General features: G+C 40.8%; 1 protein-coding gene and 1 long non-coding RNA gene across 6 annotated transcripts in view; one reads left to right on the plus strand and one right to left on the minus strand.

The window, feature by feature from the left end:
• Positions 1 to 24,116, minus strand: part of LOC140910482 (uncharacterized) — a 126,167-nt gene that overhangs the window by 66,936 nt on the left and 35,115 nt on the right. The gene's annotated exons all lie outside the window — the stretch shown is intronic.
• GLRB (glycine receptor beta) overlaps positions 1 to 24,116 on the plus strand; it is a 77,139-nt gene that overhangs the window by 37,051 nt on the left and 15,972 nt on the right. For 3 of the 5 annotated variants that reach the window (XM_073341455.1, XM_073341456.1, XM_073341457.1), the window contains 3 exons: positions 3,856 to 3,996; positions 7,858 to 8,010; positions 16,585 to 16,877. In XM_073341455.1, the coding sequence (XP_073197556.1) occupies positions 3,856 to 3,996; positions 7,858 to 8,010; positions 16,585 to 16,877 (587 nt within the window). Of the gene's footprint in view, positions 1 to 3,855; positions 3,997 to 7,857; positions 8,011 to 16,584; positions 16,878 to 21,118; positions 21,722 to 22,394; positions 23,071 to 24,116 lie in introns of those variants that run through there. The other 2 variants (XR_012158604.1, XM_073341458.1) reach the window with 2 other exon arrangements.

Here is a 24,116-nt window from a genome sequence, read left to right on the forward strand (position 1 = left end):
AGCAGGGACAGGTCTAAGAAACCTGCACCAAGGGTTGTGAGCCAGCTAGGAGGACTGGGTAGGAGTTCTTGTGTTTCCTTGGGAACTTTGTTAATAAACCCAGGTCCCAAGAAGGGGTGTTATTTGACACATAAAAAGCCTATTTTGACATTACTGGAGAGCCCAAGGTTGGGAACTGAGATAGACCAGGTAGATATGAACATGTTTTCCTTTCATCTGTTAAGATGCTGTTTTATTATTCTGCAATCTCCAAAGGCACTGGAAATCTTCACTTACTCTTCTGCACTATCACACCACTTAATTTACCTGACTCCTTTTTACTTTTCCCATTAGCAGTTATCAAGAGATTGTAACATCACCGTAATACAAAATTTCATTAATCCATAACAGCACCACAGCCACCAACTCCACAGTCTATCTTTCTTTACCGCTAGTCTTCCCCTTGCTGCCCCAAAAATCTGTAGCTGTTCTGCTCCTACCACATCTGGCTGCACGAACATTCTCTTGGGAAAGTAAAACGCCTCATTCTTGATCTCACCACCACCTCTGGTCACCCTGTGTCCATAAGAAAATAGCAGAAATAGAGGGGGTTTGGAAACTGGTAATGAAAATTATCAGAAGCCTGGAAAGGCTTCTATGTGAAGAGAAGCTGAAGAGACTGGCACTGCGTAGTTTAGAGGGAGAAGAATAATAGAGTATATAGTAGTTCAGAGAAGGTAAATTAAATGCTTCTGTTATCCTTTCTCATAATTCAAGGAGAAGAGGACATTTATTGTAGTTGAAAGGCAGCAAATTTAAAATTGATAATAGGTAATACATTTTTATTTAAAATAGAATTAGCCTTTGAAACTCATTTCCACTAGATGTTATTGAGACAGAGCCTGGTGGGATTCAGAAAAGGAATATCTACAGTTACGTTTGAGATTCTAAAAAACAGAAGGGATATAAACCCTCCTGCATCATGGGATAAGTCACACTTTGTGTTGGATTTAGGAAAAATTTCCCCAGGCAGGTTATGCCATGATTGTCAACTATAGAGTTTTATACTCCTTCTTCTGAAGCATGTGGTCTGGCCAGTATTAGAGACTGGATACTGGACTAGATTGACCAGTGTCCTGATCTGGTATGGTAGGTCTTAGTTCCTAACTCAGCTCACTCAATTCGATATGTCTTCCAGCTTTAGCTCCCTATATCACCATCATTTTACTTTGTAGCATTTTCACTACTGCACTAAAAATTCTATAATTCATAAGAAATCTGTCTTTGACCCCAATACTCCCAACAACTATTACCACCTGCACAAGTATCTGAGGGGTAGCTGTGTTAGCCTGGATCTGTAGAAGTGGCAAAGAGTCCTATGGCACCTTATACACTAACAGACGTATTGGAGCATAAGCTTTTGTGGGTGAATACCCACTTCGTCGGATTCATGTAGTGGAAATTTCCAGAGGCAGGCCACAGGACTCCTTGCTATCTGTACAAGTTACATTCATTCTGTAAAATGTTGGTGAGATTAGAGAAGTAAACTTTCTCCAATTACTTTACTGCTCACTTCCTTTTGATCCAGACCTGTATGTCTTCAATCTCCTCCATGGCAAGAAACTGCTTTACGTGGACTGTTCAGTTACCTCATCCACTTTGCTAAAGATAACTCTTTGTGCTATATATTCTTCTTCATCTCAGTGCAGCATATGACACCAATGTCAAGAAATATACTCTTTGACTGGCCTGAACACTAAGTAGATATGAGTCCCTCCTCTCCTAGTTTGGCTACTATATCTCTAATTACCATTTCTTTGTCTCTAGCGCTGACTGTGCCTTGGATTCTAAACCATTCTGCTCTAGTCTCCCAAAAACTATCTATTTCATTTGCCTCCTTTTCTTTACACTAAAAATTTCACAATTTAAGCACAACTACCACTTTTATGCCAGTAACATCTAACTCTGTCTCTCCTTTTAACTCTTTCATTTACCTTTCCCTCAACTCTCTCCAACCTCTCTGAAGCATATATATCTTTGATGTGATGTTAAATTGAATGTTAGAAAGACGGTATCCTCCACCTTTGCAAGAGAAGTATCCTCAGCTATGTCTCTAAGACATGCATTTCCTTCCTCACCTCTGACCTTCCTTGCGCTTCACAGGCCTATAATGTTGGAGTTATCCCTGACTCCAAAATTTCCACTGCAGCTCTCATTACTAATTTTTACTAGTCCACCTTACTATCATCTCTGCAATATAGTCTGTGTCTTCCTCAGCATGTACACGAAGAACTGCTTTTTTGTGAATTAGTTACTTCATGCCTTGATTATTACAACACATTTCCTGCAAGGCCTCCTAGGGATCCTCCTAACCAAACTCCAGTCTGGGAGTGCTACCAACTCTCTCATACCTATCACCTTTGTCCTGAAAGACCTCTACTGACTTCCCAGCCACTTGAAAATTGACTCATATATATATATGTATCCTTCATGACTATGCCCTTAACTACCTCTGGTCTCCTGTCTCTTTACTTTTCTGCTCTGCCAATTAAGGTATCCTCTTAGACTTATATTCTCCCTCTACTCTGATCCTTTGCTGCATCATCAGCTATCCTGACCATATGCTTGCCTCCCACTCCCTCACTAATTCTTCACATCTGCAGTTATTGTTAACAATCCTAAACACCATTCACTGTCTACTAAGCACACCCTCTGTATTCCAGCAGTTGACTATAACAGTTTTGTTGTAATTTGCTGTGCATATTTATTACATTTATTAGATACATTTATTAAGGGTGTATTAAAACTTATTTTCATGATATAGCTTTTATGATACAAATGTGGAGGTAGATAATAAGTATTATGTTTTGAGAAGTTTTAGAGGTTCATTCACATTTTAGTTTTTTATCACAGATATTTTTCAAATGTGAAAATTATCTGCCTAATTCTCACCCTCTGAATGGAACAACTCTTTAAGCGTTTCTTAAAGATTCTGCATTCTTACAAAAAAATTACATTGCATTCTCAATTTTCCGTTTGTATGTTCCCCCATCCCTCCCACTACTTGTCATGCTGTATCTGTGTTTAACTCCATATATCAGGCAGACAGAAAAATGACATGTAAAATCACGATCGTGACTGTACTTTTAGTTAACATTCTTTTATGCTCAAACATCATGGGCCTGCTTCCACTGCTTTGCACTATGTGTAAATTCAGTGGTCTAAAGTGATCTGTGTGGGCCCAGATTTAGGCAAGCACTTAAGCATATTTAAGAACACTTAAGCAAATGTTTAAATTGAAGTATATTCTGTAACTGCATTGACTTCAGTAGAATTTAGCCATGTACTTAATGTTAAGCACATGCTTAAGTGTTTTGCTGAAGGGATGCTTTCCTGAATTAGGCCCTTAAGTCTGTCCAAATCAGAGGGGAACACACGAAAGGCCACTTCTTACACATGAAAGGCCCAGATTCAGAGAACCACATAAACAGTCTTAAATCCCACAGAAGTTGATGGGACTTAAGAACGTGTTTTAAGGTTAAGCATGTGTTAATGTTCTTTGCTGAATTGGAGTCTAAATGACAATACAATGTTAAAAGTTGTGGGGAATCAGGTACTGTTTTCTCTGTTTAAATACTGAGTGCTAAAATAACGCTCTCATTCAGTTTCAGATTTTCAGTATTACAGAGTTCCATAAGTCCTAATTAACAAATAGAGAATAAAAATCTAGTTGTGAATCAACTGATAATTTTATGACAGGAAGCAGGAATCAAGAAATGAAAGAAATACATACATGCATATATATATATAGATAGATAGATATTTTTACTGAATTGACTCTGGTGTAAGGTAGCTTTTAATTTTTTTTTCTTGTAGTTGGTTACACAACTGATGATTTACGATTTATCTGGCAATCTGGAGATCCTGTTCAGTTAGAAAAAATTGCTTTGCCCCAGTTTGACATTAAAGAAGAGGATATTGAATATGGTAACTGTACCAAATATTATAAAGGCACAGGTATGTAATTCTATTAACTAATTTATTTGTTAAAGACTTCAATTTGCATTTAGTTATTGTATATTGTTAATGATTAATGGTTGCATTGATAGTTTTTGTATTGCAGAAGAGGACATTAGTTTTTAACTAATCAATAATTTAGATATGAATAACACAATAACAGCCAAATATAATAACCATAAACTAATACAGACATTGAGATGTTGGAGGTCAGGTTAGATTACCTCCTTCTTTTTGTTTAGATGTCTCTGATCTTCCCATAGCAATTTCATTTCCATTGTCCTGATAAGTTTTTATGTTTGAAAGTGCCTGGGCTTTTCTGGTTAGTCGTTCATCTAGAACTACTCTTTCAAATTGTTTTATGGTTGAGTCATGTTAGTTTTCTTGTTTGAGCTTGTCAAATTTTGTTTCAGAATACTTGAATATTACTTCAAACTCTTCTTCCTGCAGCTTCTAGTTTTTTTGATAGGGTGCTCCTTGAAAGCATGTTTACTGTAAAAAACAGTTTACAGATCCTGTATTTGTACTTTTGCAATGTCATGATATTCTGAAATCCAGGCTCTGCTTTGTACAGTGATTTCTGTAATATGGCTTCCAGTGGTTTATTGTCTGTTTCTACCTCCACTGATTTCTGCCAACAATCATAGCTAGGAAATTGCTCACATCCAGAAGCAATGACCAGCATTTCTTTTTCAACTGAGCATGGTTTTTATTGTATTTTAGTCAGTGCTTTTTGAAACATATGTTGCTGACTTGCAGAAAGCCTCCAGCAAAACACAGAAAGGAGAGCTAAGGGGAAGGGAATCTCTGAGGCTCCCCTTAAAATCATCCAGAAACTCTGTTCTGTCAAAGGATAGTGTTTGTTATCCTGCAGGTACTGTGGAGCCATACTCTATATCTGGAGAGTTCCCAGGTAATCGTAATAATCCTCAGAGCTAATTTGATCTGAGTCTGAAGTTTGTATTGGAACTTGAAATCAGTTGAGCTTTGCATTATTTCAGGTTTCAGTGTAAATATTCCTTGGAACTATGGTCTTAACTACAACAGGAATGAATTCTCAAACTGTTAAATCTTTGCTAGGTAATCCATTGTCTCTGGTTGATTTACCATTTTAAAATATTATAGAATTACTCCACATCCAGCAAAATTATACAACTGTAAAACGTACAAGCCAGAGGTGCTAGTCAACAGTTCTGTTCACCCCTACTTTTGGATAAGATACCAGTTTATGTAGCAGCTACAGGGGTATTTAATTCTTAAACAGTTAAACAACACATTACTCACAAAAATGCTAATAATTAGACTAAAAAAATTAAATTTGAGCAATAGGGAAGCACCAGATAATACAAAAGAGGCTGTTCCATCTTATTTGGGTGGTGAAAAATGGAATACTTAGGACCAATTGCTGTGTTATGCTTGGATGCTGGAAAAATATTTGACAGTTGAATGGGATTAATTGGGGTTTTGTCCTGAATACATTTATACATTTATATTTGGGGGGGGGGGAGAAATGGAGTTGTGGTGTTCCCTTATGATAGAAAAATAAGATATTTAATGGTAGATTGTGAATATCTTCAGTGTTCCTCTCTTTTCTTTCTCATATGAAAGAAAGAGTTAACATTTAGAACTGGTGAGATTTTCATGAAAGTTGTTGTCAAATTTTGACTCTTTTTTGTCAAAAATCAATTTATTTTTTTTTACCAACTCTCTTAATAATGTTCACCTTTGTAATAACTAGGCTTTGGACCTAACACTCCCTTGAGATGACTCTCGGAGGTATTGTCATAGGTTCTTTGCAGATACAGGGAGGCATTGCTAGGTTTGCATATTAATTTACTAAAGGTTCATATTTTGAAGGCATATGGTGGGAGAGCATCTCATTGCAATACCAAATTACAACCAATCTCATGCACTGTGCAAGGGCACCTCATTAATGTACAAACTGGATTTCAAAGCTATGGTTTATGCTGGAAATGCTTGACAACTGCAAACATAGTCCCTGACTTTGTTCACCCATTTATGTCAATGGGTGTTTGTAACATTTGCATCAGTAGAAGTAGGATTGGATCCATATGTTCTGTACTTGTCCAAGCAAAAGAAAATCTGGGGATTACATTTGTATGATAATCATTGCCTGTACTAAAATAAAAGTCCCTGCATTTCTTTTTCTTTGTGTGCAAGACAGAAATTTCTCATGAAAGTGCAAAATGGATACCCTTATGATAAATGGTGATGGCAAAGAATATTATACTCTGCTTATTGAAAGATGATACAAGGCCATTAGCCAGAGTCAGAATGAATTTGACCTAACACAAACAGCTGAACACATAAAAGTCATAAATTAATGTGGAAAATAATTAAGAATTTGAAAATATCTGGAAACCATTCACCAACTGCATAGGAAGAATTCCTCAGACTAAAGATCATAAAAGGGGAGAAGAAGAATTAAGAGCATATGGATGTCTTCTACCTACAAAATAATAAGGAAAACTCTTTTTTTTCTGTTTTTGTTTGTACTTGGCTTTGTGATTATTATATATTCAAACAACTTCTAACTGTAAACTGTGTGTGTGTGTGTGGTGAACAATTTATTAATGTAACAACATAAAAAGGAACGTATTTCCCTTTTTGCTATTTAAGCTCTATATTTAAGATTTACTTGCTTTTCACCAAATTTAGCTACTAACTGGAATAGACTAAAAGCCATGGGAAAAGTCTTGCCCTGAGATGATGATAGTGAAGTTTATGGAGTTGTTTTTATACGATCAAATCCGGTGAACATAAGACAATGTCAGTAGAGTTACATGAATTTAAATATGAGCATAATTTGGCTACTGTTTTTACCACCATATTCCTTGATCCCTTTGTTCTCTATCAGCAAATATAGGGGGGCTGTGGAGTTCATTTTTACTCTTTGCTCCAGTCACTTTTCCAGGTAGTCCAGAAGTATGTTTGTGTGATGAAGTTCCATATTTAAATAAGCCTGAGCCTGTATGCCTAGTTTTTCCCAATTTTAAATTTAGAGGATTTTCTTTTAAAATTTTGTACCAACATGAAAAATTATCTTTATCAACTTTCATTATCATGGCAATTTTTATTAAGCCCTGCTTTAGGTCTCTACTTTTTGAATTTTTTTCTAATCTGAACAAGACTTCATAGCTGTACACCTTATTTTAATAAGTGTTTCCTTCTTTTTCACAAAATTGATACCAGCTGGGATTTTCACATGAGCCTAAAGGAGATAAGTGCTCTGCTCCCATTTGGCAAAATTCTGCTTTTAGAGACAGTGCATCTTTGAGAACAGAATTTTGCCAGTGTGAGTTGGGAAGCCTAATTCTTTTTGGATTGAAAACCCTAGTCTCTGTCCATGCATTCCACTTCCTTGGAATACAGAAGAATCCCCCCAGGTCCTCTTTTCTCCCTTTGGTTTTGCTTGTCCCTATTTGGCTTCCTGAATATGACCTTTCATATGCCTGTGGGAACACCCACTAGCAATGACAAAAGAAGATATTACTCTACTTTTCTTGTGTGGAAAGACTTGTAAATCTAGAGATTGATTTAGCAGCAGGCACTGTGATTTTCTCTGTTTTCTGAGGCCAGGCCAGTCATGAGCTACAGCTCTCTTTTCATTCAGGTTTTGTGAGCTCTCATATGTGCTTCAAACGTGTTTTCAGATGAACTATTTGGTTTTGGGAAAAACAATTTATTTTAAGCCTAATTCACTGAGAGCCTTACTGAAATCATGGGCAGAATCCCCACTGATTTCAACAGGGCAGGATTCTGAGTAATGCTAAGGCATTCAAATCTGAAAAGTTTGGCCTGTAAAACATTTAGAACATTAATGTGTTTATTTCTTTAAAGGTTATTACACTTGTGTAGAAGTAATCTTCACTTTAAGAAGACAAGTTGGATTTTACATGATGGGTGTTTATGCTCCTACACTGCTAATTGTTGTTCTGTCGTGGCTGTCATTTTGGATCAATCCTGATGCAAGTGCTGCAAGAGTGCCACTGGGTAACCGACATTTACACCTACTGTGAGAACGCACTTAGCACCACTTTACCCTTTTCAGTTGCTTTGATAGCAAAAGATGGGATATTGAAAGCAACTACATCCCATTGCATGGTCTTCATTTTCACTGAAACCTTCCCATTTCTAGCCTCTATAAAACACATCTCTTCATCCAGGCTTTTGCGTAATGCCATATCTAGTGTTTAGGCACAGTTTTCCTATGTCTGCCTTCTAATGTGGTTTTGAGGCAAGGAGGTTGTAATGTGTCTCCTTTCCATACCTAGAAAAGTTCTCGCTTTTATATTATACACGTATAGCGTGCACCACAGATACGGTGGTGATAGACACCTTATAGAAACTTGAATATATAAATTCATATATAATAAATAAATAAATAATGGCTAATCAAGATGATTATTAAGGTGTAGAATACCTACCTACTGCAGCAGTTGTTTGAAGATTAAATAGCAGTAATGTTCTGACGAGGATTAATGGCTACCATTACCAGACTGGCTTCTGTCTCATCAGGGCCTTGATTTATCAAAGTACTTTAACCATGTGCTCATCCTGTTCAGCAAAACACATAATAATTTACGTTAAGGTTTCCTATGGGCTGAAGTCAGGCTTAGAAGAGGTATTACTAGTCTTTGGGAGTGCTGCTGCTTCTGGTGAAGTCAATGACAGAAGTCACATTGATTTGAATGGGAACAAGATCAGATTCTTCATTTGCTACCAAGCAGTAGGGGCATAGAGTTAATTAAGAAAAAACAAACTTGACTAATTGGATTGTATGTGATACTCTAATAGATGTTAAATGAAAATAAAATCTACATTAAATATAATAAATATATTTAAAATTTGTCTTTTTCAAAGGCGTATTTTAGCATATCCATCACATGCATATGCTTTCTCCTTTCTTTTTTACTTGTCCTTTAAAAACATAAATAGCTATTTGTTTATGAAATATAGTTTATTTTAGTTTGATAGCACATGGAGTATACCCTGTTCTAACTTTATAGTGTTTACAACTTTACAAGGATCATGAATATGAAGTGCAACAGAGACAAATAATGTTTAGATGGAAGAATTTTTATGAAGTAGTATAGGGAAAATATATATTTTTGTGAAATAAAAAAATCTCTTGCAAACAAGTATTTTTCATATAGTCATTTCCAATACGATTAAAACCTGAATTTTTATATATCAACTTTTTATGCATTAATAATACAACTTTTAAAAGTAATATAGTAGAAAGGTTTAATTAATTCAACATTCAATTTATAAGAAGCATGTTGCAGATTGTACAGTATTTGAGGATTATGTATATATACAAACTTCAGAGTATTTCTTGGTCTCAGTAAATGAATATATGTGTCTGGTTTTTTTTCAAATGTAATACAGCAGCATAATTATGTGGCATTTGGTGTGATCCCAAAAGGAAGCAATGGATTGTACATAATTTGCCTACTCCTTGCTCAGGAGGTTGGAGTGAGTGTTATTAAGGGAGGGTTGGGACTTAAGTCCCCACAAATTACAGGCATTGTGTTTTGCAGTATGGCATCAGGACAAACCTAACTTTATAGCAGCATCCTGAAGTTTTGACTTTTTATAATCTAATGAGATAAAACTTCTGAGTGAAGTGGACTTGAGAGTATAATCCATATTGAAACAAATCCCAAGTCAAAAAATACAAATATGCTTGTAAAATTATACTAATGTTTTTCCTTTGTACGAGGAAAATTGTATTGCATATGCAGTGTTGAGAGAGATCAGAGACAACTAAATCCAACAAAGCAGCAGTAATCGGTTTTGTCAACTCCCTGTGTCTTGACTGATCATATGTCACATTGGTACAACCTTTCGAGAAGCAATTTCTCCAGACCTTAAAAGATTGCTTCTAGAATAGCTAGCTATAGAGAGCCACAAGAGGGGAGAGTGGCTACTGTCAATTCAGTCCCAAGGAGTTGGTTAAAGAAATAAATGTAATTGTGCCTAAATTCCATGGGTGGGATTTTCAGTAGCGTTTGAGTGACTTAGGAGCACAAGAGCCATTGAAAGTCAGTGGGCAAAAGCTGTTTGTTATGTTCATTAATTAATCTAGAGAATTGACATGTGTTAGTGTGGGGAATTGGTTTTATGAACTCTATTTGTACTTGTAGCGGTCATTATGAATTAGATCAGGGGTTCTCGACCTTTTTCTTTCTGAGCCCTCCCCCCCACCTAACATGTTATAAAAAAAACTCCACGGCCCACCTGTGCCTCAACAACTAGTTTTCTGCATAGAAAAGCCGGGGGGTAGCAAGCAGTGCAATTGCCTGGGGCCCCCAGGAAGATAACTTGTCAGGTCCAACTTCAGTTGTCCAACTTCAGTCCCAGGTGGAAGGGCTCAGGGCCCTGGGCTTCAGCCCCGCAGACTTCACGTGACTAGACTAGAAGAGCTGTGTTTTTTCTTTAGCTGACCAAAGGGGCGCAGACTATTGATAAAAAGTGGGCTTCTGCAAGTCAAGGGGAGACTTTTCATCACCAAGAGCACATGACTCAGCAGGAGGGTGTGGAAAAAAATGGCTGTCTCTGCCTCCTCTAAAGATTTGGATCAAATCATAGATTCATAGATATTTAGGTCAGAAGGGACCATTATGATCATCTAGTCTGACCTCCTGCACAATGCAGGCCACAGAATTTCACCCACCACTCCTAAAAGAGACCTCACACCTATATCTGTGCTATTGAAGTCCTCAAATTGTAGTTTGAAGACCTCAAGGAGCAGAGAATCCTCCAGCAAGTGACCCGTGCCCCATGCTACAGAGGAAGGCGAAAAACCTCCAGGGCCTTCCAATCTGCCCTGGAGGAAAATTCCTTCCCGACCCCAAATATGGCGATCAGCTAAACCCTGAGCATATGGGCAAGATTCATCAGCCAGATACTACAGAAAATTCTTTCCCGGGTAACTTAGATCTTACCCCATCTAAAAACCCATCACAGGCCATTGGGCCTATTTACCATGAATATTTAATTACCAAAACCATGTTATCCCATCATACCATCTCCTCCATAAACTTATCGAGTTTAATCTTAAAGCAAGATAGATCTTTTGCCCCCACTACTTCCCTCGGAAGGCTATTCCAAAACTTCACTCCTCTGATGGTTAGAAACCTTCGTCTAATCCAGTGAGTCCCAAAAAAGGGTGAGATTAGATTAAGTTTGATTGCATTCGAGAGTTTGATGTTTTCCATAGATCTCAATTCTCTTATACTTTCTAAGAGTAAAGTCTGTTTTAAGAAATTACTTTGCTAAACTGAGTGCCTTACTTTACTAGTATTTGGTGCCCAGTGGGCACTAGGGAAATCAGAGTTTCGCCAGCCAGATCTGTTCTTGGGGGAGAATGGGTCTAAACAACTGGGGGCTCAGGAGGGCTATGGCACTGGTTCCTGGGCCTAGGCAGCCAGGGTTCAGGGTCCCACTGTCCAAGAGGGGTGTCACACATGGGGTCTGCAGCTGGGGAGAGCACTTGAGAGACAGAGCTTGAAACAGTGCCTAATCACTACTCAGACCTGGAGGGTTAGCAGCACATGGGATTCAGTAGGTGGATCTCAGCACAACCTGCTGGTATCCATCAAACGAGCGGGACTGGACAAATTTGCAGATGACATATGGTTATTTATGTTAGTTAAAACTAAAGAAGACTGAAGAATTGCAGAGGAATCTAATAAAGGTCCATAAATTGGCAGTACAGTGGCAGATGAAATTTTATTGACAAATGTCAGGTAATACACATTAAAAGGAAGAATTTGAACTTCTCATATGCCTGGATTCTAAATTAACTCTAACTATTCAGGAGAGAGACCTGGGTGTTACTGTGTGTGATATTTCCTCTGCAGCAGTTGTAAAATAAAGAGAAAAAAGTTAGGATGTGTAGAGAATAAGAGAGAAAATAATGATGAAACTATTTTAATGTCAATACACAAATCAGTGATATGCCTCTCTATGAATTCTGCTAGTTCTGGTAACCCTATCTCATATAAAATTTAACAGAAATACAAAGACAGGCCACAAATAATTAGAAACATGCAAAGACTTCCATTTGAAGAGAGAATGTGACAAGATTAGGTCTGTTAATTTACAGAGATGAGTAAGGAGACATGATAGAAGTCTATAAAATAATCAGTGTCACAAGGAAGGCAAATCAGGTGCTTCTGTGTCCCTTTTCTCATAATAGAAGTATAAAGAGGAAACCAGTGGTTTTTAAAGGCAGTATGTTTAAAACAGATGACAAGAAATACTGTTTTATATAACATATAATTAACCTGTGGAACTCATTGTCAGAAAATAACATTGAGGCTGAGAAGCTAGAAGGATTCAAAAAGGGATTATTGGCTACATCCCAGTCCAGCAAAATACATGCTTAAGTGCTCTGCTGCATTAGGACCCCAATGGAAACACCCATAGTTACCTCAGATAGGAATTTCAAAAATAAGAGCTATAAACCGTCATTCTTAGGGCCATAAGCCAACCACTAGCTGACGGGGTTAAAAAGAAACTTCTCTGAACTGGTTATTCCATTACTGTCCACCAAGGGGTGTTTTACACATCCCTCTAAAGCAGAAGTGGGATATGTGGACAACATGTCACATCCAGTATGGCAATTCTTATGTACTTGTGTTTCCTCAAACCCAGCTTTTGTTCTTAATTACTGCCTACATTTGTCGTACAGTGCACAGACCCCAGACACTGCACACTGAGCAAAGGAACTATCATTTGCTATATGAGCATGTAGCGGGGTGAGCACCCCGCTCCAGAGAGAAAGGGGTTAAAACCAGCTCTGGGAAAGGGCTGCCCCGAAGAGCCAATCCGGGCCCGGTAGGGCTGGTATAAAGAGGGCGGTGAGCTAGGAGGCAGGCAGTCTCATTCCAGCCTTGGAGTTGGAAGATCCAGGCTGCCTGGGAGCACAGGGTACCTTCAACAGAGCAGTGCTGGGGAAGAGGCAGGCGCTGGGGAGCTCAGGCCTGGCGACCTAACAGGCTGAGGCCTGACAGGAAGACCTAAGGAGGTACTGGGGCTGCAGGGAGAGGCAGCAGGTCCAACCCCCTAGCCAATGATACGTGGCCATTGCAGACTGCAGTTTTCCCCTGAGTAAAGGGGCTAGATGAGGACTGGCAGTGGGTAACTGAGGGGAGGTGGGCCCAGAGGAGTGGGGTTCCCTGTGTGAGGGGCAGCACCCCAAGGTAAGGGGCACTGTAGTCCAGCAGGTACATGGGGCCTATATGTGGCGGAGATAAAGGGACTGCAGAGGGGTGAGACACCAGCCCATAGAGGGCGCTCCAGGGCTGAGAGAGCTAATTCCTGGACAACCAGCAGGAGGTGCTGTGCTGGTGAGTCAGCACTCTGCTACAGAGCAACACACAGAAATCAGGGAAGGAAGGGGAAATATTACTACTTGTCCTACTGGGCACCTCTCCCATGAAATTAAGAGGAGCCAGGTTTAGACTAGCTGCGTGGTTGAACAAGGGCTGTTTCAAAAAGAAAAAAATCCTTCTGTTGCATGGAGGAAACTACTAAGGTTCCCCTGCAAACTCCTCACTTGTCAAACAATAAAGATGCAACAGGGATTAGTTGGGAGAAGAGGAAGTTAAAGAGGGAATCCAAGTAACAGGTTACATATGGACGGGGGGTTTCAAGTAAATCCAGGTATAAAAGAATCCCACACTGCTAGAAGGAGTCATGAGAGAAGTCAGGGTTAGGAGTTCCATGTAACTGGGAAAGGAACATTATGGTAGCAGGGGTGTCTGTATGTGCATGTGTGCACAGAGTAGGGGAATCCCCATAAAGGGAAATCAGGATGTGAGGCTTAGGAATTGAAATGTAACCTTAAACCTGTGAAATGCAAAGGTTGGTACTGCTCTTGGCAATGAGCAGTCCTGCTCCATATTCCTGGCTAAACCCTTTTTGTCACCAACCTGGGTCCCTAGGAGAGGGAAGAGGAACAGGTACATTCCCAACCCAGGCCAAGCACTTTTCTACTTCAACAAAATTGTGGAGGGGCTCTGAGTGCTCCATGGGAATTGAATATTGTTGTTTATATTTCAACTTTTGAGTTTCTTTTTTTTTCTCCCCAACTGTATTCCAGCATTTTGCTTTGGGCCAGTTTAGATAAGCACCTAATACAGCAGCACTCAGAGGTGCAACTTACCAAACTGTTGTCAGGTTCTCTAAGACATGTCAATGTTGATTTTGCAGCGAATGTTTATTTAATAGAATATTTCTTCTTCCTCCACCTGATTATATTCTTTCCTTGAAATCTGATAAAACATTCTTTCCTTTCTTTTGCTCTGAGACTGAACTTTTTACCCCAGGTTTCCAGACAAATGGAAACTAGCAGAAAGTCACTGTGGCCTCAGCTGCCCTATTGAACAAAGTGATGAAAGCTCTGCTGTAATCTTTTCAGTCAGTAGAATTTACAAGTTAGTTTTCCAACTTTAAGCCCAAGATCATAAGCTCCAAGATCTTACGTACTTCTGGGCAGTGACTGTAAAGAGCTGAGTGTTTTCAGCACCTATCACATAATACTAACAAAAATAGCTTATTAGTCCAGTAAACATATTTAAAGATAGTAAAAATAATTACATATTACAAAGAATATCCAGTTACAAAGAGATGTTTACTAGCCCATATTGGTAGTCTGTTTGGCTACTAGTTAGGTGATTCAGGTTCAGAATAGGTGTTGATTTTCAGGGCTGTTGAATGAAAGTGGAGAGGTGTATTAAGCATTTTCTATAGCATGAGCAGCAAATAGGACATAGAGCTTTATTAACTCTAACATTGCATTTACATTTCCACTCCCCACTGTTAAAAATGGGGAGTGAATCTCTAATGAGATCATCACAGATAAGTGGTTCATAATGACATTGTGAAAGGCAAGGAAAAAAGGGGGATTTCTTGTATGTGCTCAAATGCTTCAGATATGAAACAGGGAAAACCATCTGGTCCAAGCACAGGGATTTTCTGCTTTCACTCTTGGTCCATTGATATCAGTCTGATATCTCATTAGGGCAGGAAATAAATGTATTACAACCAATGGAAAGCTGGAATTACAAGCTTTAGAATGATATAGGATATTATCTCTTTCTCGACAGTATATTGAAAGATTTTGACTTTGAAATCATATCACTTTGATTATTATCATTCCCCCCATCTTTGTTTTAGTAGCTAATATCTGACAAGCTGCCAGTGTTAGATTAATGCCTTATACTAAATAAAATCTGGGATTCTAAGGTGATGGGAGACAAATGTCTAATTATAGCAGTTCTGAATATACTGGCCACTACAATCTCACCAAAATCTAAGCAAAATAAACAACGAGGGAATGGTGTGATAAAGTCTGATATTTTGTGCCCTGCTCAGCTTAAAATTACTTTGATGGAGCAGTACAAATATTATAAGGACCATTAACATTTTCCAAGCATAAGTGGATAAGGATCAGAAAAAAAAAATCCCTGCATGAATTAATATTTTGGTGTGTATATTGGATAACATATGTCATCAACTTAGATGATAATATGGGGCTGACTTGACGCCTCTGCTTAAGGCCAGATTTTGAAGTTATTTACATCCATCCAGCATCACTTACTTCATTGAGGTTGCACAGGTGCAACTGAGGGAAGAATTTTACCAATAGAGATCATAGAACCAAAATGGCAATTCTAACTTGGGGAAGAGGGTGTAAGTATGCCTAATTTGACAACCATTTAGATAGTCAGCCTTTTCGACACATAAGTGTCTGTAAATATCCCATCGGCATATGACTGAACTGCTTCATTGAGATGATCTCCACATTTTGTCACCAGTGAGATGTATCCCTGCGGGTTGCTGAGCTTTAAGAACCTTCTAGGAAAGTGGTGCTCATTGGGACCATACAAAGGCCCCCTCTGAGCACCAGTCATTTGAAGCTGAAGTTATAAGACACCATGCATTCCCTAGCCACTTTATTTCCTTCCTTTGCACAGCTAATTGTGGACAGGTTTTCTTTTTGATTTTTAGCCCAAAACCTCATTTTAACTTGTACTCTAGACATGTTACACTGATACAGACCATTTTAAGTATTTTCCATGCTGTCTAGATTCCTGGGACACCTCTGGCTTAATTCTGGGCCATCATGTTAGAGCTAAAGGATATGGAGGAAAAGACAAGGTTTTAACAGTGTATTTCATGCCCTTCCATCTTCCTGGAGTTAGATACACATACTCAAATGACTCTGTGTGTGTAACCATAAGTAATTTAGCATCTCTGTGTCTATCTACCTCTCCAGGCATTCAAGGTTTATTAATATTAATAAAATCCTGTCTAGATTATTAAGCCATTAGTTAACTGAAGGCATGTGTATCATGTATATTCAGCAGATAGTTATTTCTTGCAAAATACACCTGCTACATCATGAAGTTCCATTCACTCATAAGAAATGTCATCCATTAGAATCTAGCAGTATAGCTGTTTTGGGGACATTGGAAGAGCGCTCCAGCAGGGAAGAGGCTAAGAAGACTGCACAGTTTTCATTACTTTAATATATTGCTTTATTGTTTCTAGGTATCTTCTCAGTGCTCAGCTTGGCATCTGAATGTATGACTCTTGCTGCTGAACTCCCCAAAGTGTCTTATGTGAAGGCCTTAGATGTCTGGCTGATCGTTTGTCTTCTTTTTGGGTTTGCTTCACTGGTTGAGTATGCAGTGGTTCAGGTAATGCTGAACAATCCAAAGAGAATTGAAGCTGAGAAAGCAAAAATTGCCAAGGCGGAGCAAGCAGAAGGGAAAGGAGGCAATGTAGCCAAAAAGAACACGGTAAATGGTACAGGGACACCCGTGCACATCAGCACTTTACAGGTAAGAGCTATGATATTTGATTCTCAGTCATAGTTGTTTAAGAAATATTTTTCATAGTTTTAATCTTAAAAATGGGATTAGAAATAGCCAAAACGTATTATTCTTGGTGCACGATGGTGATTAATGGGCAACATTCTGAACAGTCTACCACAAATGACTTACGTTCAGATGTTCCCAGTGAAAAAACCTGAAGCACGTTTTTTAACACCCTAATAAGATGCCTGCTGCTGTGCTTCAAGTAAATCAAGTGACAAGCAACTTTATGATGATCTTGCACTTCTAATAGCAGCTGTGACATTATAACTGGGTTTAATTCAGTCAGGGCTTCCAGTAAGTATTTATTAAGAGCATACTCAAATAGCAACAGTCTCATTGCTTTGCTTGAAATGGCCACAGCTGTACTGCATTATACATACAGAATTTCTAATCCCAGGGACCCAGAAGTCCTGGCATTTATAAATAAGGGAGATCTCTGTTTGTTTGCCTGTTAAACTGTCCCCCTCCTTTTCTTGTGCTGTTAGAGCTGATGGAGAAATCTGTTAGTTCTCATTATATGGTTATGCATACTGTCCCATGCCAAAGTTTCTATACTGATGCTGACTTTATATGGCAATAACACCATTCTTGTTCAGAGAGATGTGGACTCCACAGGCCAACCCCCACCTGTCCTAGATGATATTTAACTTGATACCTATTCCACAGGAGGAAATATAGAGCTATACCAGGCACGAATTTGGCTCATGGTTTTCAATGACTCAACAATTTAAATGCCCAAAAATACGGCTATTAGGCCAGATCCAGGGTCCTGCTAAGGACACTTTGAGTCTGACAACAAATTACCTTAAAAAGCTGCCCTAAGAAGGAATGGGAGGATTCACCCAGTATGGGGGGGATCCTGGGTTGATGAAAAGCTGACATACACCAACTCCTACTAGTCCACCAGCATTGGGAACATGCTGGGGTTGGACTATGGTATACTCCACCAATTCCCAATGGCAGTATAGTCTCTAGGAAATCATTCTGGCTGGCATAAATTAAACCAACCCTGTGGCTGCTTTAACTTGTGCAAGGAGCCAATTTGGATCCCCAGTCCTCCCTTGATTGGGGGGAGGGGTAAAGGTGGCATAGCAACATCTTTGCTTCCCCACTCTCTGGTGCACTGAGCATGAACAGCTGGGAAGTTTGCCCCTGCCCTTTGTGTTTAGCAATTTGATGAGTACCAAATTCAGTAGTTTCCTACAATAGAATAGTGTAGATACAACATTCCAGCAGAACAGCATGGAATCTATTGATTACTTTTGTCAAAATTGATTACTTTTGTGCAGCTTAATCAAGGTTAAGATTTTAAAATGACTACGATGTTGTTAGCTAAAACACATCTATCTATGTGATCCTCTATCCAAATCATGTATTCCTCTGATTGCATATTCCCTACCCGCTGCATGAGGTCCTTTTAATTGTCTTAACCACACTGTGTAAGAACATTAGGTGTTTCTCTGTCATCATGTCTTTCATCTGTGCTATACAATAGTAGTGTTCTGCAAAGCTTTCCTAAAAGATGACATATCACTATAGATTTTAAGAGCCAGATCTAGGTAAGGCATTGTGCATAGACAGTCAACAGAAATATCTCTCTCTCTCTCTCTCTCTCACGCACACGCACACACACACACACGCATAGACAGTCAACAGAAATCTCACACACACACGCATAGACAGTCAAACGAAATCTCACACACACACACACGCATAGACACACAGAGAGGAGGGGCAGAAGTGGGATGAAGGATTATACTCAAGTCTTGATTTCTCTCCCCAGAAACTGCAGGGGCCTGCTCTGTGGGTCATCCATTACAGGAGCCTGGGAACGGCACTCCAAGATGGAGACTGTTTGGCCTGCACAGTTTTGTGTGTTCCCCCAAGCTATCAGGGACCCTTATATGTGAACACCTTTTTCTCCTGGTGGGAATAATGTTTGCTGGATAGGGAGAGCTGTGCTTACGGCTTTTGCTAGCCAGAATATAGGTACAAATGAAACACTGTTTTTGCTGAGAAATTTTGGAAGCATTAATGTAGTGGGACAGAATTTGGCTCCGTAATAGGGTTGTCTCCTTAAATGATAGTGGGGTTTGGGTACAGCTGATTCTCTGTTCCAAGGTGCAGCCTCTTTAAGAACAGGTGTTCTGAGACTGGTAGTTCCTGGAAAGATCACCAGACTGAACTGGGATTAGGGACTCAGGAAAGCTGTGGAGATCCTGCATCAAGTGGGGAAGGAATGTTTTGAGCATGGAAAAGCCAAAGATTTGTGACAGTTTAATAATCCAGCTTTCAAGAGGGCGATCTACTGAAAAACCAAGAAGTAAAACTAAGACAGAATGACTGCAGTGCCACATCAGAGAGCAGCATTGTTCAGGATCTTTAGCAGTCCCTAAATTTAGTAAGACAGAAAGCAGTTTGATGGGCCAAGGTGAAGAGACAGGCCCAGATTCAAAAAATCACTAGTGTATCGCACATCATTCAGTGGATCACAGCAAAATGAAAGACACCATAAAACAGAAGTGGACATGGGATGCATTTCTCAAATATCTACAGAACCTCAGCTGGTGTAAACTAGAATAGCTCCACTGACTTCATTGGGACAATTCATATGCTTAAAACTAAGCATTTGCTGGAGAGGGCCAAAGTGTTCCATATCCTCAACTTTTCGGCTTTAATTCCTTTTGAGCTTGACACACTTTTTTGCTTATTTCAGGGCTGAGGGAAGGAAGTCAAAACGTTCAAAGTTGGGTGCCTAAAGTTAAGCACCTGAATCCATATTTAGGCATCTACATAAGTAGTCTGATTGGTAGAGGTGCTGAGCAGGGTTGCATGCTCAGCACTTCTGCAATAAACCTACTTAGTTAGGTGTCCAACTATGGGCTTAGGTGCCTAAATTTTGGCACCCAAGTTTGGAAATTAAAAGTATGCCTGACTAAAACTCCATATCTGAACTGCCTGACATTTTGGAGAGCTCTGAAATCCAAATCTACATTTCACAGCTGGTTTTTATTAATACGAAGGGCTAAAAAGGAGCTCAGAAGTAGATCCAAATTATACATTTTGGGCCTATCTCTAGTACAGATTACAGAAACCATGGTGTGGAGATACTTAATGGTGAACAAAAGGAGTCATGAAGGCCAATGACCAAGAGAGGAAAACATTAAGAAGCATAAAGAAGGCAAGGGAGAAATGATCTTTTAAAAGAGAGAGAGAATTTGAGACAAAAAAAAAATAGGAATGCTGTTTCAAGTGGCAGGAACTTCAAAAGGAGGCTTTCAGACCAACAGTGGGAATAGGACTGCGTGTGAGACAAAAGTGGAGATTGGCCCTAAATGTCTTGGGAGGGGTAAGCAGACAATGGATTGATGAGGTAAGCTGCAGTCAAACCCACAGAGCTTTCAGAATAATTAAAGCTATGTGGAACTTAATCCTACAATGAATGAAGAGGAGCAAGGGGAGGTGCTTGAGGATGGTGATGCTGCTTTCCTCGTAAGAGAGAGGGCAGCAGATTTCTGAACACACTACAGTCCTGGAGACATAGACTTGTAATGGTTAAGGCAAGAAGGACTATAGGTATACCTGAAGATTTCACCAAAGGTGGAGTTGAGACAGTGGGTGGAGGAGGAGAGCTATAAACCTCAAGGGTAGTGCCAAGACTGAAGACTACAGAGGCAAAAGAAGCTGAGTGGTGGAGAGGGAGAGAGATAATTAATTGCAAATGCACCTCTTGTCCAAACAGAACTCCTTATTTTTTTACAATTTCCTTAAAGAGACTAAAACCAATTCACAAGTCAAGAAAGGCAGAGAGGAATCATCATTAAAGATGACAAATGATACTGTTTAGTTAAGTATTAGAAGAATTGGTCTAAGGCCCTGTCTACACTGGCAAGTTTGTGTGCAGTAAAGCAGCTTTGATCACTGTAATTCCCAAGGTGTACACACTGCCAAGCAACTTAGTGTGCAGAAACTGTGCAGATGCAGTGCTCTAAAAAAACCACCTTGATGAGAGGCATAGAGCTTTCTGCGCCGTGGCTACAGCGCTGCGATGCCAGTGTAGACACCGAGGTGATTACAGTGCTGCGATTGGCCTCCGAAAGGTGTCCCACAATGCCTGTTCTCACCTTTCTGGCCATCGGTTTGAACTCTACTGCCCTGCCCTCAAGTGACCAACCGTCAGTCCCACCCCATTCATTCCTTCGCAGATTTGAAAGTCCCTTTCCTGTTTGCTCGGCAATGTGTGCAATGGTCTCAGCGCATCTTTCCAGGTGGCCATGCCTGCTCCACGCACCAGACGATCCCCCGTTTGGAGCAATGCTGAACTGCTGGACCTCATTGGCATTGGGGGAGAGGAGGCAATGCAGTCACAGCTGCGCTCCAGCCATCGGAATTATACCTATGGTCAGATTTCTAGATGCATGATCGAAAAGAGCCATGACCGGGACACATTGCAGTGCAGGGTCAAAGTGAAGGAGCTGCAGAACGCCTACCACAAGGCACGGGAGGCAAACCGTTGCTTGGGTGCTGCGCCCACAAGCTGCTGGTTTGAGTATCGCATTCAGCTCTTTGTAGGTGGTGACCCCACCTCCGTTGCGAAGTCCCTGTGGATATTTTGTTGGCTCACGTGCCAGTCAAGAGTGGACTGAGCCAGGAGGAGGCAATCTTGGATGAAGATGGGGAGCCAGAGGCAGAGGATGACTCGGAGGCCAGAGATGCATGCAGTCAGGATCTCTTTTCTACCCCGGAGGAGCCTAGCCAGTCACAGCAGTTGGATCTTGGTGAAGTGCAAACAGGAGAGGAGGCCCCTGGTAAGTGGATCTGATTTTGGGAATTGCTGAAGAGAGTTGTTGGGGACAGGAGGGTTGCAGAAAGCAGGCTTGTCTCCCACCTCATGCTTAGTTTGAGCAGCACGAGTTGAGAGGCATGTGAAGCCCTCACTTTGCAGGAATCTCCCTCAGAGATCTCCAGGAAACTCTCATGGAGATATTGGGCAATCCACTGCTGCAGGTTCCTTGGCAGAGCTTATTTGTTTCTTGCCCCATTAACGGTAACTTTCCTCCACCACTGTGCTGTCGGGGAGCTGAGGGACCATTACTGCACACAGGCTAGCTGCATAGGGGCCAGGGCGGAAGCCATAGGCTTGGAGAAGACCCTCCCTTGATTCCCTGCTCACCCTCAGCAGCAAGATATCTTCCATTATGATCACCTCCTGTGGAAAGTGTGGGGCCAGGAATGATTATCAGGCCCACCCTACAGTGCTGGCTTTCCCCAAAAGCCATGTGCCCAGTGTACAGCAGAGTCTGGGAACAGTGATTTACCCTGCCCCTGCAGCTACTCACCATTTTGGGGGTCTTGTGGCTTATGTGTGCTTGCCTGGGGTCAGCCACTTAGTGACAGGTGTGTGAGTACTGGCTGTGTTTTAAAGCACTGAAATAGTGTTGTCCGTGTTGTTTCTTTAAAATGTTGGATTTAAATTCACAGAGATGACCTTGGGAGCACAGCCTCCCTCTTTGTTATCAGTGGCAGAACAGTTGTGAAGAATTAGGAAGCATCCAAGAAGAACTAAGGAGGACTTTATACATGAGGTTATGATGAACTGTGCTGCCAAGAAAAAGGAATTGAAGGAGGGGCGGGATAGCGAGAAGAGGGAAAGAAAGGAGAACGCAGCACACCGAAAAGAAGCTACGGAGCGGCTGTTAACAGTTATGGAGCACCAAGCGGACATGCCCCAGGTGATACTAGCTCTTCAAACCAAGCAGCTTTGCGCCTGCCCTCCCCTGCAGCCACTGTCGCAAAACTCTTTCCCATGCACACCCCCCACACTGCCAACACACTCTTATCAACCTCCTGGCTCCACTCTCTACCCGCAGCATTCCACTCCTCCCAGTCCAGCAGTGTGGACTCTCTCTACCCACTGCATTCAACACCCATCCCTCTGCAGTTTGGCCCTGATGAAGTACAGCACCCACTGCATCATACTCCAAAGAAGAAGGTTGGGTATGATCCCTGGACATACACAAATCTATAGCTGTCCTGGGACCCCTCCTCCTCTTGAGTCCCTTCCATTTCCCCATCCCCCTCCCTACTGATGATTTTTTTTGTTTGACTCTCTCCTCTGGTTGTTGTCTTTCAATAAAAGAAGTGTGTTTGTTTGAAATCAATCTTTATTCTATTAATTGAAAGCAAAAAGAGCACTGCAAAGCACCATACAATTATGTTAAGGCCCCTTCTTGTATCATGTGCACCAATCACCTCCTAGAACTACAAGTACTGCAATCCTGACCATAGCAACAAATTCGTGGCTTTCAGCTTCACATTACTGCCTCAAACCATCCCTGATCCTTATGGCCATGTGCTGTGCCCCTCTAATAGCCATGGTCTCTGGCTGTTCAAACTCAGCTTCCAGGCACTGGGCTTCTGCGGTCCAGCCCTGAGTGAAGATTTCACCCTTCCCTTCGCAAATATTATGGAGCATACAGCATGCAACAATAAGCGTAGGAATATCGTCATCAGCCATGTCCAGCTTCCTATACAGGCATCACCAGCGGGCTTTTAAACGGCCAAATACACACTCCACAGTCATTCTGCACTTGCTCAGCCTATTGTTGAACTGCTCCTTGCTGCTGTCAAGTTGCCCTGTATATGGCTTCATGAGCCACGGTATTAAGGGGATCCTACCACGATCACAGTGGGCATTTCAGCTTCCCCTATGGTGATCTTCGGGTCTGGGAAGAAAGTCCCTGCTTGCAGCTTCTTGAACAGACCAGTGTTCCGAAAGATGTTTGCGGCATGCACCTTTCCAGACCAGCCTGCGTTAATGTCTGTGAAATGCCCATGGTGATCCACAAGCACCTGAAGAACCATTGAGAAATACCTCTTGCGATTAATGTACTCGGTGGTTAGGTGGTCTGGTGCCAGAATTGGAATGTGCATGCCATCTATTGTCCCTCCGCAGTTAGGGAAGCCCATCTGTGCAAAGCCACCCGCAATCTCACGTATGTTGCCCAGAGTCACGGTCTTTCGGAGCAGGATGCGATTAATGGCCCTGCACACTTCCATCAACATGACTCAAACAGTTGACTTTCCCATTCCGAACTGGTTAGTGACCAATCGGTAGCAGTCGGGAATAGCCAGCTTTCACAGTGTAATTGCCACACACTTCTCCAGTGACAGGGCAGCTCTCGTTGTCTCGTGTCCTTGCGC

Source organism: Lepidochelys kempii, chromosome 4 (assembly GCF_965140265.1).
Source record: "Lepidochelys kempii isolate rLepKem1 chromosome 4, rLepKem1.hap2, whole genome shotgun sequence".
Lineage (NCBI taxonomy): Eukaryota > Metazoa > Chordata > Testudines > Cheloniidae > Lepidochelys > Lepidochelys kempii.